The 15,797-nt window shown below is 39.4% G+C and overlaps 1 protein-coding gene across 7 annotated transcripts in view; it reads right to left on the reverse strand.

Moving 5' to 3' along the window:
- The window catches only part of RSPRY1 (ring finger and SPRY domain containing 1), a 46,646-nt gene that overhangs the window by 21,080 nt on the left and 9,769 nt on the right, over positions 1–15,797 (reverse strand). For 6 of the 7 annotated variants that reach the window (XM_077898330.1, XM_077898335.1, XM_077898331.1 and 3 more), the window contains 8 exons: positions 11,726–12,230; positions 6,341–6,393; positions 5,494–5,606; positions 4,366–4,492; positions 3,487–3,545; positions 1,561–1,627; positions 1,019–1,150; positions 2–117 (listed from right to left, as the gene is read on the reverse strand). In XM_077898330.1, coding sequence (XP_077754456.1) covers positions 2–117; positions 1,019–1,150; positions 1,561–1,627; positions 3,487–3,545; positions 4,366–4,492; positions 5,494–5,606; positions 6,341–6,393; positions 11,726–12,075 — 1,017 coding nt within the window. In that variant the 5' untranslated portion in view covers positions 12,076–12,230. Of the gene's footprint in view, position 1; positions 118–1,018; positions 1,151–1,560; positions 1,628–3,486; positions 3,546–4,365; positions 4,493–5,493; positions 5,607–6,340; positions 6,394–11,725; positions 12,231–13,028; positions 13,188–15,797 lie in introns of those variants that run through there. The other variant, XM_077898337.1, reaches the window with a different exon arrangement.

The raw sequence follows: 15,797 nt of genomic DNA on the forward strand, positions 1-15,797 counted from the left end.
CCTCCAGTCCGTGAGGCGAGATCTTCAGGTACTCGCTGACATCGTTGCTGTTCAGCATGGCCCTAATGCTATTCAAGTCCACTTTCTCATATGTCAGCTGCCTACTGTCTTTTAAAACTGCAAAAAAAAAAAAGTAGTCATGTTTTTAAGGCAGGCTGTTGTGGGAAAAAACCCAGCATCCTCACTGACTGCCATTCTAGTTAAGAAGTGCAGGTGCTCAGAAATGGCAGAATTGTAGGGAGACTTAAAACCTTTCCCTCCTGCCACACTATCATGTGAGGACCAACCAAGCAAAAGCTAGGACAACTAGGACAGCACGGCTAGCTTTATGCTTCTGTTCACTGGATTTCTTATTCTGCATGCAACAAAACCCGAATTATACTTTTTTGAAACAATTCTTTCACTGGCACCATACAGACTGTGCATAAAATAACTCTCCACAGTGCTGTGGTATGGAGGAGGGATATACACATTGACCATACTTTAGCCTGTGCTAACTATGGAGGGGGAGCGAGGATTTAGTAGTAGGACAGTTTTAGTTCTAGCAGCCCTTAGAGGAGAAAAAGAAAAGCCAGGAGCAGCCCTCCTGGCATAGGTAAGATGTATCTTGAGTTCTGAAGTGCCATTTTAGGACAGGGAGAAGGGTAAAGAGAAGGAACACCAAGTGAGGGAAAGGCCTAGAGGTAGGGATGACTGGGGCCTGCTTGCAGGACAGTGAGGTAATAGTTTGTGGAAGGAAGAGTTGATTGGACACTGATATCTGATTAATGGCCCTGATGCAGCAGGAAGGAGGGTAAAAGTTTTTGAATAGAAGAGTGCTGGAATTAGAAGTGTGCCATATAATTCTTATTTGGATGATCTCTAGAATACTTTTCTGCTATTTCACCTACAGTGTAAGCCCTTACAAGGAAAGCATCACACTCGCTATTACAAAATGAAGAATGGTGACCCTATGTAAGAAATGGGTTTGGACAAAGAAGCAGGCATTTTAATAAAGGACAATGTCTTATCTACTTACAGAGATTGTCTAAGCTCCACTGGGCACAGAAGCCTACTTGACGCTTCAGATAATCAGGATCATCAGCCCAGGACTCCAATGTGACAAGCCGGTCACTAATACTGGATTCAGAGATAGTCAATTTATTTTCACCTGTTTGGGAAGACAGAAACCTTAGAGCAACCATGAAAGAGTAGGATGATTTGTGGGCGAGGTAAACAGGTGGGCAGGAGCGAGGAGAGGCAATCAGAAAACTTGGAAACTAGAATAATGACATAGCCCAAGAGCCTCACCTGTTTTCGGGTAAGTAGCAATCTTATCACTAACTTCTTAGCTATAAAAAGTGAATGACAATGGTCACCAAGTTCTCATTCTTAGGTGAGAAAACTCTTAGCTTCTATCCCTATTACATCTTACTGGCCTTGAGGCATCTACCCAGACAAAAACAGAACATGTGCACGTTTGATGGGGCTTAAAGCAAAAGCTCATTTAGTAAGTAAGAAAAATAAGATTTTTAACAACCGATACAGAAGATCATTAGTGTAAGAAGTCACTATACCTACTTGTCTGTGCAAACTTTTCCAGTGCGATAAGTGCAAAAAGCATGACTGTGGGGTGGGACTGTAACTTCTGAAAGACAACAAAAGATAAAAAACAAAAAGAAAAAACATCATTCCCCTGCAGAGGCAGCAAGTGAGCAACTTCCTCTTCTTATGTCATGTGTGCTAGATTTGTTGTGAGCAGTCATTAAAGTTTTACTCATCTAAGTCCTCAAATCTCTGTTTGCTAATATTGTTAGTAATGAGGAACCAAGTTAGAGTCTCGTAAAATCTATTTTTTTTTTTTTTTTGAAGTCATGGGGTCCATTTATAGATATGCAGATTTCAAAAGTATTTTGTTAAATGCGCTATGTTATTCTACTTAGTAACATTTATATTAGGGCTTTGTGAAATAAAACCATGCTGATTCTTACATTCATTTAAGCAAGCCAAATGGAAACCTAGAATTGTAGCTAAGAATGACTTTTACTCAGAGCCCTTAAAGGAACCATTCATCATTACCAAGTTACGAAATGATAAATGATTAAATGAACAACCAATGGCTTAGTTTTCAATCTGTTCTCTGAAAGGAATCACAGAAACGCTAACAGTGGGAGGGAGAGCGTTCTTCCCATTACAGTTAACTTCCACAGGTGTGTGCATTTATCATCACCCCTTCTCATAGCTCCATTTAGAGCCTGCAAAGGAGCTCTAGAACATTAGATGATTCCTACTCACTTCCCTGGGGCTCAAAGGTTCTGCAAAGCTCATATAACCACCAGCCTGCCCCATAGCAAAGCCTGTTTGGCACCCTGCTTCTTGCCATATCCGCTTTCAATCCCTCTGTCTGCTTTTTCTGGCCCTGAGCCCTTTCCATCAGGCTGTCCAGGCCTGTCCTCCTGTCTCTGAACACTGTCTCCTGATCAGACAATTCTCACTAATATGCCAGGAGCATGGCCATTCCTATCTCTGGGCTTCTGCTGGTGATACCTTTAGCCAAGAAACCCATTTTCCCCTCCATTGTACACGGACAAATCCTAACTTATGATGTGACCCAGCCGAGGTCCAAACTCCATGAGGAAGCCTGTCTCCCACAGCTCTCTTTAGCTCTCACCACTCCTATCTTACACCTTTCCATCACATTCTCAGAACTCTTATGGCACTTAGTCTAAAATACCTGATTTTGCTCTTAATCACATCCTGTCATAAAATGCAGGCTAAGTGTCTTGTCTGGGTAGTTTTGTTCCCTCAGTTAATCAGGAAGCTTCTTGAGGGCAAAGGACTATTATACTACTTTTGTATCTCCACAGTGCTTGCTTAGCTTAGTAGAATGTGTTTTACATACATATCATATAGGTACCGAAAAATAAGGTCTTTTCTAGATTTTGAAGGCCAATGCTCACTTGGCCTGCAAAAATACCTATTCGAAATATAGACCAGACAAGTCTGCAGTCCAGCAGTATGGGCAATCTGACAGCACAACTTCAGAAAACCACAAGCTTCACAGACAATAGATCAAATACTCTATGGCAACAGTTATAAGAGCAGTAGCCAGGAGGGGAGGGAAGGAGTAGAGATTTATATATACTGGCAATCTGACCTGACAGTTTCCTGGCTTGGAATGCCATGTAATTTTGTTTCCACTGTGGAGGTCCCTACTACCATTTGGTAGACTCTAAGGACATGCACACAAAAGCCGATCATAGCAGCTATCTTATGACTAAACTTAAAACCAGACCAACTTGGCTGCTTTTGCTTGTAATGAATTCCTAACCTACTCTCATTTTTTTTTTTTTTTAATATAAGAGGGAATAGATGAACACTCAGGAAGCACCTGCAAATAAAATTTATAACCAATTCCATAATCTGTGCCAGTGGTTAAGCTGGCAATTTTAGAAAAACACACACTTGTAGACGACTAAGAATAACTGGCTTCGATGCCTTACTTACCAGACACTGCAGCAAATATTCCAGTATTCCTGGGCTAAGTAAGCCTATACTTGCGGGACCTAGACAAACACAACAAACATGAGATATAATGAAATGGGCCATATTATTTTTCATCAGCACAAATTGCTTTTTAGAACTCTTTGACAAGGTGCTCTCACGCACGCTGTCTTATTTTCTTATATAAGTCTCTTGCTCTGAGGCAGGGAACAGCACCATTCCCATTTCACAGCTGAGCAAGTGAGCCCACAGTGGAATGAGTCAGGCCGGTGCACCTGGAGCACATGTGGCAGAGCTGGGACCAGTAACCAAGTGTCCTGACTCTGAATCTGTTGTTTCTTCCATCATACACCATCTAACTAGCTGAGCTATTCACCTGTATTTGGATATTAAACTGCCTAAAGTGGGTAATGTTCATAAACAAGTTAAATATCTGCTTCTTTTCTTAGGAATGGCTCCAATTTAAAATTCCTTTTCCTCTTCCCTGACTTAGAACATCTCCAGTATCTGGCTAAACTTTATAAAGTGTATTCATGTATGGTATCTATTATATGCATAAACATATACCTATATAAATATTTATTAAACTGAATTGAGTCTTTTATTCTTAATTTTAAAGCAAATAAGTAAAAATTTTTCTTTTAAATGTCTCTGAGAATCCTCAAAGCTATATTAGATTGCAATTATCTTTTTGGCCTTTTGAGTAATTTTTTTCCAGTTAACTTGTTCTTGGCCCTCTTTTTTTTTTTTTTTTGGTAGTAGTGGTGGGTGGGGGAGAAACACTCCTTTTTGGTATGGCAAGTTTGATTAAAGTCCTGTAGTGCAATCTTCCCCTTTATGTCAAACCACTGGAGAGCTTTCTTGGTAGAGATTCCCAGTTACCTGCTAGTTTCTCGGCTAAACAGCCTAGGACTGCAGATGTGTTTCTGTGTTTGGCAGGATGACCAGAGTCCTGGCAAGCTACTTCTCCATTTAAATTCAGAATCTCAGTCAATTTCTGGAGTGCATCCTAAAAACAAAAATGTAACAAGTGAATTTGATAAAATGTATTAGACTTTTTTCTCCTCCAAGGAAATTGAGACAAAAGCTATAGCCAGCTATTAACTCAGAATGAACATACATACAAAAATGATATAATGCACCCAATGATATCACTAATGAAGGGAAATGCTAATTTGATCAACCTAGAAGTTTTCTTACATGAATTGTTAGATTCCATTTCATTCAAAATGTACCAGTTGTATCAAAAATATGCTATGTACTCTTGAATCATTAGACTAAATCTACCCAAATGCCAGTATGATTGGTAACAACAACACCTTAATGAGGTTGAAATAAAAAGTTACTTATAATTTTTTTCCTTTTTTAAAAAATCAAACAAGAACAAATCTTGCCAGAGGTTTTGAAGCAAATTACAACAGAAAACCTCTTATAAAGCTTAGGCAAAGGTCAGCTCATCAGTGTCTAGGCCAAAGGCTTTCTCTTCTGTCCATAATGTTTTTCCATGTTGTGCCCAAATGTCTGAGGCTTAAACAAATGAAAGATGCCAGCACCTAAAATTTGTAAAAAATTATTCCATAGAACATATGGACTCAGGCAATGAAAGTTTGATACTTTAGTTCTATATAAGGGAAAATGAAGGTTACACCAATCTTTAATATGTTTAAGACTCACAGATGCTTTTAGTGTAACGGTTTTTTCTCCTAATATAAAACATTAACAAAAACATTCTGTAATGAGAAAATTATTCTGTGGAAGATAAGAAAATCAGCTCAGCAACTGAACATTCTCTTTCAATTTCAAATACAGATTGTCATTTCAGGTATAAATGCTTTCATTTTTAAGATTTTTTTAAATTTTAAATTAAAGCTTTATAGCTATTGATGGAAAGAGGGTGTAGCACCTCATTAATAAAAAATAAACTTACATAAATGAAGTCATTATCGAATGAAACAGACCCCAAATGTAAAGCATAGGTGACAGTTTCATAAAAGACAAGTATTAACTTACTTTAGTGGGCAATGGACATTCATCTAGCAATAATGTTATAACAGCTGGTCCCAGTGGATCTTCCAATGGAATAACTCTAATTAAAGACTGGACAACGTCTAACCATCCTTCATCTAAGAGCAAATCGAGAAGATTATATGATGGAGCCACTATTTTAAAAATGTAAAAATATATAACATAATACAAAGTGACTTCACATTAAAATAGAAACACTTTTGGCTTTCATCCTATAGCTTTTAAGCAGCTAACAATGGCATGGACGTAGTCATTAATTGTAGCCATCATGGTAGAACCAAAGTTTCTTAACTTATAGGAGTCTGGTGGTTTGGAGGCATCTTCATTTGGAGCAAAGTAAAGCTATAGTCCCAGGATCTCAAATCATAATTAAAATAGTTTCAGCATCTTATTTAGGAGTTTATTGAGAAGATTCAGTATCTGAAGCAGTTGGCTCTACTTTCGGAATGAAACTCAGGAAATTGTGGGACAAAAATATTTCTCCCCATTCTGAAACAGTTATGGCCAAAGATCTACAGAATGCCAAAAAAAATTTTCTTTCAATAATTTCAGTGCAATAAAACTAATACTGAGAGGTGCAGCTACATATTCAGGATGCAGTATACAGTGGTTATTAATTGTTTAATTAATTAATTATTAATTAAAACAATTAATTAATAATTAATTAATTAATTTTCCAGTACAGGAAAATTTCCATATACTAATGGCTTTTTTCATGGTCATGTGTGTTAAGTACTTTTGGAATCTTACTAAAAAAAAAAAAAAAAAGTAGCCACATTTCTTCATAGTCATTAATTTGTTAGAAAGTATTTTAAGAAAACTTTAAGAATACCTGTTTCTGCCATTTCGTGCAATGTAATCATTGAATAGGGAGGTTCCTGATCACTGAAAAACAAAGTCAAGACATCAAACTTGAAGAACTAAGAAATGACAATTCTAACTCAAATTCAAACTCAAAGTGTGGGTCTAGAGAGAGAGAAGAAATGAACGTGTTCACGGATGTGGAGAGAGATGGAAGAGAGTCTGGAACTCCACTCTGTAAGAATAAATACACACTGCATATGCTCATTTCCAGGCTGCCACCTGTGATGGCCCACAAATAAAATGGGTGGGAGGGCATAGAAAAGGAACACCATTGGCCTAAAATTAAGAGGCCAGAGGACTACTTTGAGCTTTCCTCTAGAAGCCGATGGCAACTGAAACGAGCCAGGGAAGGCAACATGGTCTTCCTCCAACTTACCTCAAAGAAACATTGGGAAGAGAGATTGTAATCTCAACAGAGGATTTATGGAAGCAAGAGTCTACATAAACATCTTCATTTTTAAGTGTTTTTCTGGGAAATATCACTATTTGCTTGAACTTCATAAAATGGTTGTTAGAAGAAAAAGAAACCAAACTTAATTGAGGAATTATTTAATATTCTAGGCACTGGGGGCACCAGGGTGGCTCAGTTGGTTAAGCATCTGCCTTTGACTCAAGTCATGATCTCAGGGTCCTGGGACTGAGCCCTATGTTGGGCTCCCAGCTCAGTGGGGCACCTGCTTCTCCCTCTGCCCCTCCCTTGGCTCATGCTTTCTCTCAAATAAATTTTAAAAAATATTCTAGACATTGCTCTAAAATGGCATTATAGGGCAGCCCGGGTGGCTGAGCGGTTGGTTTAGCACCGCCTTCAGCCCAGGGTGTGGTCCTGGAGTCCCATAATGGAGTCCCACATCAGGCTCCCTGCATGGAGCCTGCTTCTCCCCCTGCCTGTGTCTCTGCCTCTCTGTCTCTCATGAATAAATAAATAAATAATCTTTAAAAAACATAAAAATAAAAATAAAATGGCATTATATATCTTACAGTGGGTTTTCAATCTATGATCCCAGGAATCTTAAGGAGGCACTTTAGGGAAACTAAAGCATAATGAATGAAATATTCGCCGTCAAATAATAATAAATCTAATTACTTAGGGAATATATTCACATTTATTTACATATTGTAGTTCTCTGTTTTACTCTGAAGAAAACCATAAAAACTATTGTCTTCAATCACTTAATCCTCCGAGTAATCTTGGGATATGGAAATTATTAAGTTCATTTCAGGTACTCATTAGGTACTGGATATTTGACATATCTGGTACACTTCCATAGCAAGGGAAAGTTCTCATTTAAAATATTTGTCTTAAATGATATAACTGATTACAAATATTTCTAGAAAGCAATCTAGTAATAATGAAATTAAATGTGCATATACCCAACAATGCTAGAGAACTATTACACAGGTAATAGATGCATATGACGTTATTTGCTGTAGTGCCATTTGAAGGAAAATTTTGAATTAATCTTTTTTTTTAAAGGTTTATTTATTCATGAGACACAGAGAGAGAGAGAGAGAGAGAGAGAGAGAAAGAGAGAGAGAGGCAGAGACCTAGGCAGAGGGAGAAGCAGGCTCCTTGCAGGGAGCCCAATGTAGGACTTGATCCCATATCCTGGGATCATGCCCTGAGCCGAAGGCAGATGCTCAACTGCTGAGCCACCCAGGCATCCCTTGAATTAATCTAAGTGGCCATCACCAGATTACAGGATAACAAAATATAGTACTTTCAAGCATACAAAGGAATTCTGTGCAGGAGTTAGAAGCAGTTATAGGTTTACATACAGTAACATCAGTCTCAAACATAATGTTGAGAGAAGTTAAAAACAAAGATTTATACAACTAGGGGCACCTGGATGGCTCAATCAGTTAAGCCTCTACCTTGGGTTAGGGTCATGATCCCAGGGTTCTGGGATTGAGTCCCACACTGGACTCCGTGCTTAGCGAGGAGCCTGCTTCTTCCTCTCCCTCTCCCTCTGTTGTTCCCCATGTTTGTACACTCTGTCTCTTTCAATCTCTCTCTCAGGTAAATAAGTAAATAAATAAAATCTTAAAAAAACAAAGATTCCTACAATTGTATCACTTATATAAGTTTGTTTTTTAAAGATTTTATTTATTCGTGAGAGACACAGAGAGAAGCAGAGATACAGGCAGCAGGAGAAGCAGGTTCCCTGCGGGGAGCCCGATGTAGGACTCGATCCCAGGACCCGGGGATCATGACCTGAGCCAAAGACAGATGCTCAATCACTGAGCTACCCAGGTGTCCCACTTACATAAGTTTTTAAAATCAGACACTAAACACTAATATAAACTTTCTATACAGACATAAACAAATATATGGCAGGCAGATTGGGAGAACATAGCTTAAAATCACAAGAATGGTTACCCACTGATATTTGGATAGTGGGTGACAAAGGGGACAATGGGATTAGGGGAAAAGGGAAAAATAATAAAATATGACAGGGTTAGTGACCAATAAGGACTCTAAGGACCTCAATTCTACACAGATGCACTTAACACCCATATCCTTACATTCAAAAAACCAGATAAACTTCTTTGTGGAATGGACGTGGAGCAGAAATTCCTGGTGGGAGGCAGGAACTAAAGCCGTAGGACAGCAGGGCTCACTGTCTGGAACTAGATAGAAGTGACCAGGAGCCTTCAGCCTGCGTGGGAGGTAATGGGGACCAAAACCCCACCTGTGCAAGGGATGGAACAGACAAAGTGAAGCTTGGACAGGATTCCCCTCTCAGTGAAAGAAGGTAAGTTACGAATGATAATCTGAGCTACAAGTGTTATCAAGCTTCAAATCTGCAGTGACAGAAAAGGTGAAGAAAGCCATGCAGCAGGACTTAGGCTTCCTACAGTGAAATGGGAACTTGGAACCATCCATTTTAGGTTCAGTCATAGGCTGAAGGTAGATGAGGATGACAATGAAAGTGACAAGAAGAAAGATAACAGAGAGAAGGACAGAATGACAGAGAGACAGAACACACACAAACAGTGAAGAAAAAACTTCCATCAGGATTCTGTAAATTATTGTTCCAAATCGTATGAGAATAACTAACATTAATACCATTGACAATCTGAGGATCAAGTTTCTACCAAAAAAATGCAAATAACAGAACTTCAAAATGATTTGAAAGTGAGAGTACTTAAAGTGTGTTTCCTATAACAACTCTCTTGCTCTAGTGTCACCCTTTCCTCAGTAACAAGCAGAAAGAGGAGAGCAGGGCAGCCGGGGTGGCTAAGTGGTTTAGTGCTGCCTTCAGCCCAGGGCCTGATCCTGGAGACCCGGGATCGAGTCCCATGTCGGGCTCCCTGCATGGAGCCTGCTTGTCCCTCTGCCTGTGTCTCTGCCTCTCTCTCTTTCTGTTTCTCTCATGAATAAATAAATAAAATCTTAAAAAAAAAAAAAAAAAGAAAGAAAGAAAGAGAGAGCAGTCAATGCCGACTGCTCTGTAATTGCAACATCTGCATACACCCTTTTAGGTACACTTGTATGAAGCCCAGCTGTCCTAACGTTCATGGTTAGTTTTAATAGCCTTATCAACTTTATAGGTTATGAAATTCTTCTCCTCTAGTAGCTTCTGAAAACCCAGCTACAGAGACTGTAACTCTCCGAACCCTGTTTTGCTATTAGACTAACAGGTCTTGTCACACTTGCTCTCCATCTGCCTTATTTGTCCATTCTCAGAAGAGTTATAGCTGTAATTCAGTAATACGCAGGTTTAAGATAAAAAGGACTATTACTCAAATGTATACTGCTTGCCTCATGTAAGTGAATTATGTGCTTCATCAACAAGTTCACTCATAATATGTAGTATTTTCTAAAAGCTTGGAGATAAAGCTCCTACCTTGTTCCCATACACTCTTAATCACTCTTAAAAAATATGGCAAAGCCTATTTTGTACCTATTTTTCCAATGGGCTTAAATAACACTGCTTGTGATTTACTGCCTTATTTGGGAAGGGCAACTTTTCATTATAATTTTATAGTATGTTTTTAATGTCACCATGAAGAAACTTTATTATAATGGCTTCTAGCCCCTTGCCTGGGTTTGAGGGATGTAAGTGGCAAAGATTTATATTCAATAAATATTTTCTACAAGCATATGAACATGTTAAATTAGTTCAGATACCAGAACTAGTTCAAAGCCTGGTTTAGTAAACTTAGGAAGGCCTTTCTGAACTGGTTATGGAGAATATTTGTAAGAACCATCTTTCCCCAGGATGTTCTATGGCAGATAGAAAAATATGCAAAACAAATTTCTCTGAGGGGGAAAAATTACCTCAGAATAATATGCACAGGTACACCTTGCTTAATGCTATAGTTTTGAGGGTTAAACAAAACTGTTTTTTTTTAAACTGGGTTTTTATAAACGTGATCAAATATTTAGATACTTAAATTTGCTAGCAGAGGCTGAAGCAAAACAAAACAAAAAACAAAATAGATAGAACTCTAAAAAACCTCCTGCAAATGATCATCTGTTGAGCAACTGTAATGTGTAAAGCACTATGCTAGATGCTTTATATATTTTATGATAATCCCTGTAAAAACGTATTATTTCCTTCCTTTTTTTTTTTTTTTTTTTTAATTTCCCTCTTATACATGAGGAATCTGAGGCTTAGGGAAGTAATTCACCCAGTGTCATGTAGCTAGTTAAAGGGCTGGGCCAAAATCTGAAACTTGGTCCATCGTGGTTCTAAAACTTTTGCTCCTAATTATTGAACTATACTTAAAATATTTTTTCAACTTGAACAATGTTCTTCCATTTCACTGTTACTCAATCTGGGATTTCACATGTAGAGTTAGACAAAGCATAGGAGAAACAAAACAGGTACAAGTGTGCCCTGCATTCCAATTTACAAGCTTTCCAAATGGATCTAAGATGGCTAAATAAGGGATACAAAATGGGAGGAGGATGAATACTCTCCTTGGCCTATGTCCTTATGTTGCCAAAAGGGCATGCAGCTATGCTCTTGGAAAAGAACTCATCTTGAATCTCTGGTAAGTGGCATAGATAGGCAAGCAAGGCAAGCAAGATAAGAGTCGGTCTTCGTGAAACCATTTCCTATAGTAGCTTGCAACATAAATTCACTCGTTTACTACCTTCCCTAATAAAGATTGTAACCTTAATTAGTGTTTTCTGCTATTGAAATGTTTAGACATTTCCAGATAGGAGTAGATGTGGCAAGTAAAAACATCAAACCTTATAATTTACTCTGCCATCAGAGGAGAAATAAAATAGTCTCTCTGCATTATAAGCTCATGGCTTGGCGATTGTTCTAATGAAGTGAAGGAGCCAAAAATTATGTTCCTTTTCATTGCACAGGAGGTGACTAAGGAGTCAGATACTTACTTATCTACAAGAGTCCGTATGACTGCTAGTGTATCCAGCACTAGCCCATCTACATTTTGTTTCTTTCTCCTTGGCTCATGCGGTCCTCGGCCCCTCCTTGGTGGCCGAACAGGGTCCCGGGGTTGGTTCCTCGTGTCAACAGTGGGTACTGCACTGTTTTCGGCCTGTTGCTGCTGGGTGTCAACACTGTCTTCTGCTCCACTGTCATCTCGGCAGATGCAGGAATTACCCATGGTAGCAGTGGCACCTCTAGTCCCCAGGAAGTGGGCTATGTGCTCCTCAAGAGTCAACAGCAGACCCTGGCCAAGGCTTCTGCTCACTAAGAACACGGCCCAACCAAAGACAATCATTTAGATAGTTTTCAGTTTTCCAAGTACTGTTTTCATAATCCGGAGTTGAGGAACTTGCATTCTATTTGTTTTTAACAATTGAATGTGGAAGAAAGTTGCAGAATTGATCTCCAACATTATCAATTACAGGGAACCCGGGTCATCCAGTAGCAGTTCTAAAAGAAAGAAAAGAAAAATAAATCCATGGTTCTTGGTCATTTAATTACTCAAAATTGGGCAGCTCAGTGGTTTAGCACAGGCTTCAGCCCAGGGCGTGATCCTGGAGACGTGGGATTGAGTCCACGTCAGGCTCCCTGCGGGGAGCCTGCTTCTCCGCCTCTCTCTCCCTGTGTCTCTCATGAATAAATAAATCTTAAAAAAAAAAATTACTCAGAACTTTCTTAGTGTGGTTTTATAGGCATTGGAATTACAATGCCAAACATCTTTGGTTATTTTTATAGGTTTCCAACACAAAGAAGTATCTTTGCATAAGAGAATTAACAATCAAGAATTCCTTTTCATATTATAAAGTTGGTTGCTAAACTGTACCCTTATAAACAGGAGTTACCATTGATTTGTTTTTTATTTTTACTTTTTTTAAGATTTTATTTATTTATTTATGAGAGACAGAGAGAGAGAGAGAGAGAGAGAGAGGCAGAGACACAGGCAGAGGGAGAAGCAGGCTCCATGCAGGGAGCCCATCGTGGGACTTGATCCCAGGTCTCCAGGATCACACTGTGGGCTGAAGGTGGCGGTGCTAAACCGCTGAGCCACCCGGGCTGCCCTGATTTTTTTTTTAAACCATACATGTAGTTCTACCTATAAAAAAATACATTAGAAGAAGTGTGCAGTTGTTGCACACAGAAGTTCTTGCACACAGAAGTGTGCAAGCCAACCAGTATGTTTCAAATAAACTATCTAATTACAGATGTTTGTTCTTTAAAAAGTTCTGTTGCAAACATGATAGTACCCACTTGATATCAAGAAGAATAAAAGGTAGAGTGTTTCACTTGAATACATTCACCAAACTGCATAGATTTTCCATTTGGAGGGACTCTTGAGAATGAACAGAAATCACAGGAGCAGTTTTTCTGTTATGTAAGCAAGACTGGGGAGAGGCAAATATGTATCACAAGGTTACATTTTCACAATGATCAATTTGTTGTAGGACATGTCTGCTACAAAGTTATGAAGAAGGATGCACCAATTATCTTTGTCTAAAAATACCAAGTAAGCACCTTGTGCCAAACAGTGCCAGCCCTGGGAGAATAAAGATGGACACAGCACAGTCCCCGCCCTCCAGGAAATTCATGGATGGCTATTCTCACCTGTACACAACAAAACACCTAATGATAGAACCTGCTCTTTGTTAAACTGAGAAAATCTGGTTAGGTTTGGAGAGGAGGATTTGGAAGAATACAGACAGGGTGGGGTTGGTAACAGAAATTAAAAAATCAGACCAATACCTGGAGACAGGGCCCAAAGGGACACAAATGGACACATAAGGAAAAGAGACTAGTGCATGCTCTCCACTCAATATTTGGTTATTTACAATTATATCTGCATATACTGAGTACACCCCAGGAACTGATAAAAATAAAATATGTAATTCAATGGAATTAGAAGTTACTTCCATTACTGGGACAGATTTGCAGCAAATTCTTCTAAATATTGCCCAGTTTAAGTACTGCTCATGGAGGAAAACTGAAGGAGATAGATGGAGATAGGATGTCCTTACACATACATATAATAATCTAATCTAATCTATTCAGAGAGGGGGAGGGACAAAGGAAAAGAAAGGGAGGGGAAAAGAGAAGAGTGGCAACAGACATCATCTCCCTCTAGACTACCAAGATGGCAATAGCTAAGTAATACCATAGGTGTTCTTCGCTCCCCCCAAACAGGCTGTCTCTCAAATTTGGAGGTTATACTTAAAAGGATGTGACTGGAGCATAGGTAGGAGTATGAGGCAAGGACTCAGGTGGAAATAGCCTTTTAAAAGGGACACATTCTGGGCATCAGGGTGGCTCTGTTGGTTAAGCACCTGCCTTTGGCTCAGATCCTGATCCTGGGGTCCTGGGATGAAGCCCTGCATCTGGCTCCCTGCTCAGTGGGGAGCCTGCTTCTTCCTCTGCCCCTCCCCTAGCTCGTGTACTCTATCAAATAAAAATAAATATCTTTTTTAAAAAATAAAAGAGGACACATTCTAAACTAGCAAAGAGTTGAAATAACACCATTTCCATTATTGCAGGGACCATGGTAGACAATTCCCCCCCCCCCCATAAAGCAGATAACCAAGAGATTTCAATGCTTAAGAGGACAGAAATCCAAAACAACGCTTTTAAGAGGGTCCTTGGTATAAATTGCTATTGATTTTTTAAAATTATGCTGTTTTCTGAGAAAGACCAAAAAGTAACATTTAAGAAGCAATGTCCTCTGCCCTTCTCACAGAATGTTCAGAGAGGGAGCAGTTCAGATGGGAAGGGGTAAAGAATCCTAGGTTTTCTGATAGATTTGCCCAGCTGATATGCCACTAGTGCATTCCCTTGAAATCCCAAAGTATGATATTAAAACTTTGTTAACTTTTTAAAAAAATATTTTATTTGAGAGTGAACCAGAGATAGCAACAGAGTGCACAAGCCAGGGAGGAGAGAAAAGCAGGCTCCCCACTGAGCAGGGAGCCCAATGTGAGGCTCTATCTCAGGAACCCCAGATCATGACCTGAGCCAAAGGCAGACACTTAACTGAGCAAGTCATCCAGGCACCCCTGTTAACTTTTTAAAACAAAAAATGGACATGCGTTTATTTTAAGACCCAAATGCTGCATCTAGCCTACAGAAAAGTGAAAGCCTCTCAAGGCTTTCTTCACAGCCCGTTCCCTTTTCCAGAGGTAATCCCTGCTAAAAGCTTCATATGTCTATTTCCAAACATATTACTATATCTATTATTACATACTCACAAAAATTTTTAAAACTAGGACAATGCCATAGCTATTGTTCTGTGGTTTGCTTTCCCGTGCCCCTCCCTTTTTAAAAGATTTTATTTATTCATGAGAGAGAGAGAGAGAGAGAGAGAGAGAGAGAGAGAGATAGTCATAGGGAGAAGCAGGCTCCATCAGGGAGCCCAATGTGGAACGAGATCCAAGGATTCCAGGATCACACCCTGGGCTGAAGGCAGGCGCTAAACCACTGAGCCACCAGGGATTCCTGCTTCCCCACCTTAACACCACATCTTTCTTTTCTTTTTCTTTTTTTAAGATTTTATTTTATTTGACAGAGAGAGAAAGAACACAAGCAGGGAGAGCAGCAGGCAGAGGGAGTGGGAGAAGCTGGTTCTCCACTGAGCTGGGAGCCCAATGTGAGGCTCTAACCCAGGGTCCCAGGATCATGACCTGAGCAGAAGGCAGACACTTAAGCAACTGAGCCATCCAGGTGCCCCACAACACATCTTTCTATACAGCAGAATATCTAAAACTACTCTTCCTACCATTTAAGACTGTATCAAAATTCATACTCTGGATTGTCATAGTTTCTTATTCACAATGCCATAAAAATCTATGTCTAAACCAACTAATAGTAGTTGGATGGTAGGAGTGGCCTAGGATTCATTCTATTTGGGAATGCTTCATCGCCTAGCCAAGTGCTTTCTCATGCTGCTCCATGGTGTCAAGGTTACTAGAGCAGAGAGAAGTCTACTGGCTTCTCTAAAGCTTCTGTGCCTTTCCACATGATCAGTATGGAAGC

The sequence above is a fragment of the Canis aureus genome, chromosome 5 (genome assembly GCF_053574225.1).
Source record: "Canis aureus isolate CA01 chromosome 5, VMU_Caureus_v.1.0, whole genome shotgun sequence".
NCBI lineage: Eukaryota > Metazoa > Chordata > Mammalia > Carnivora > Canidae > Canis > Canis aureus.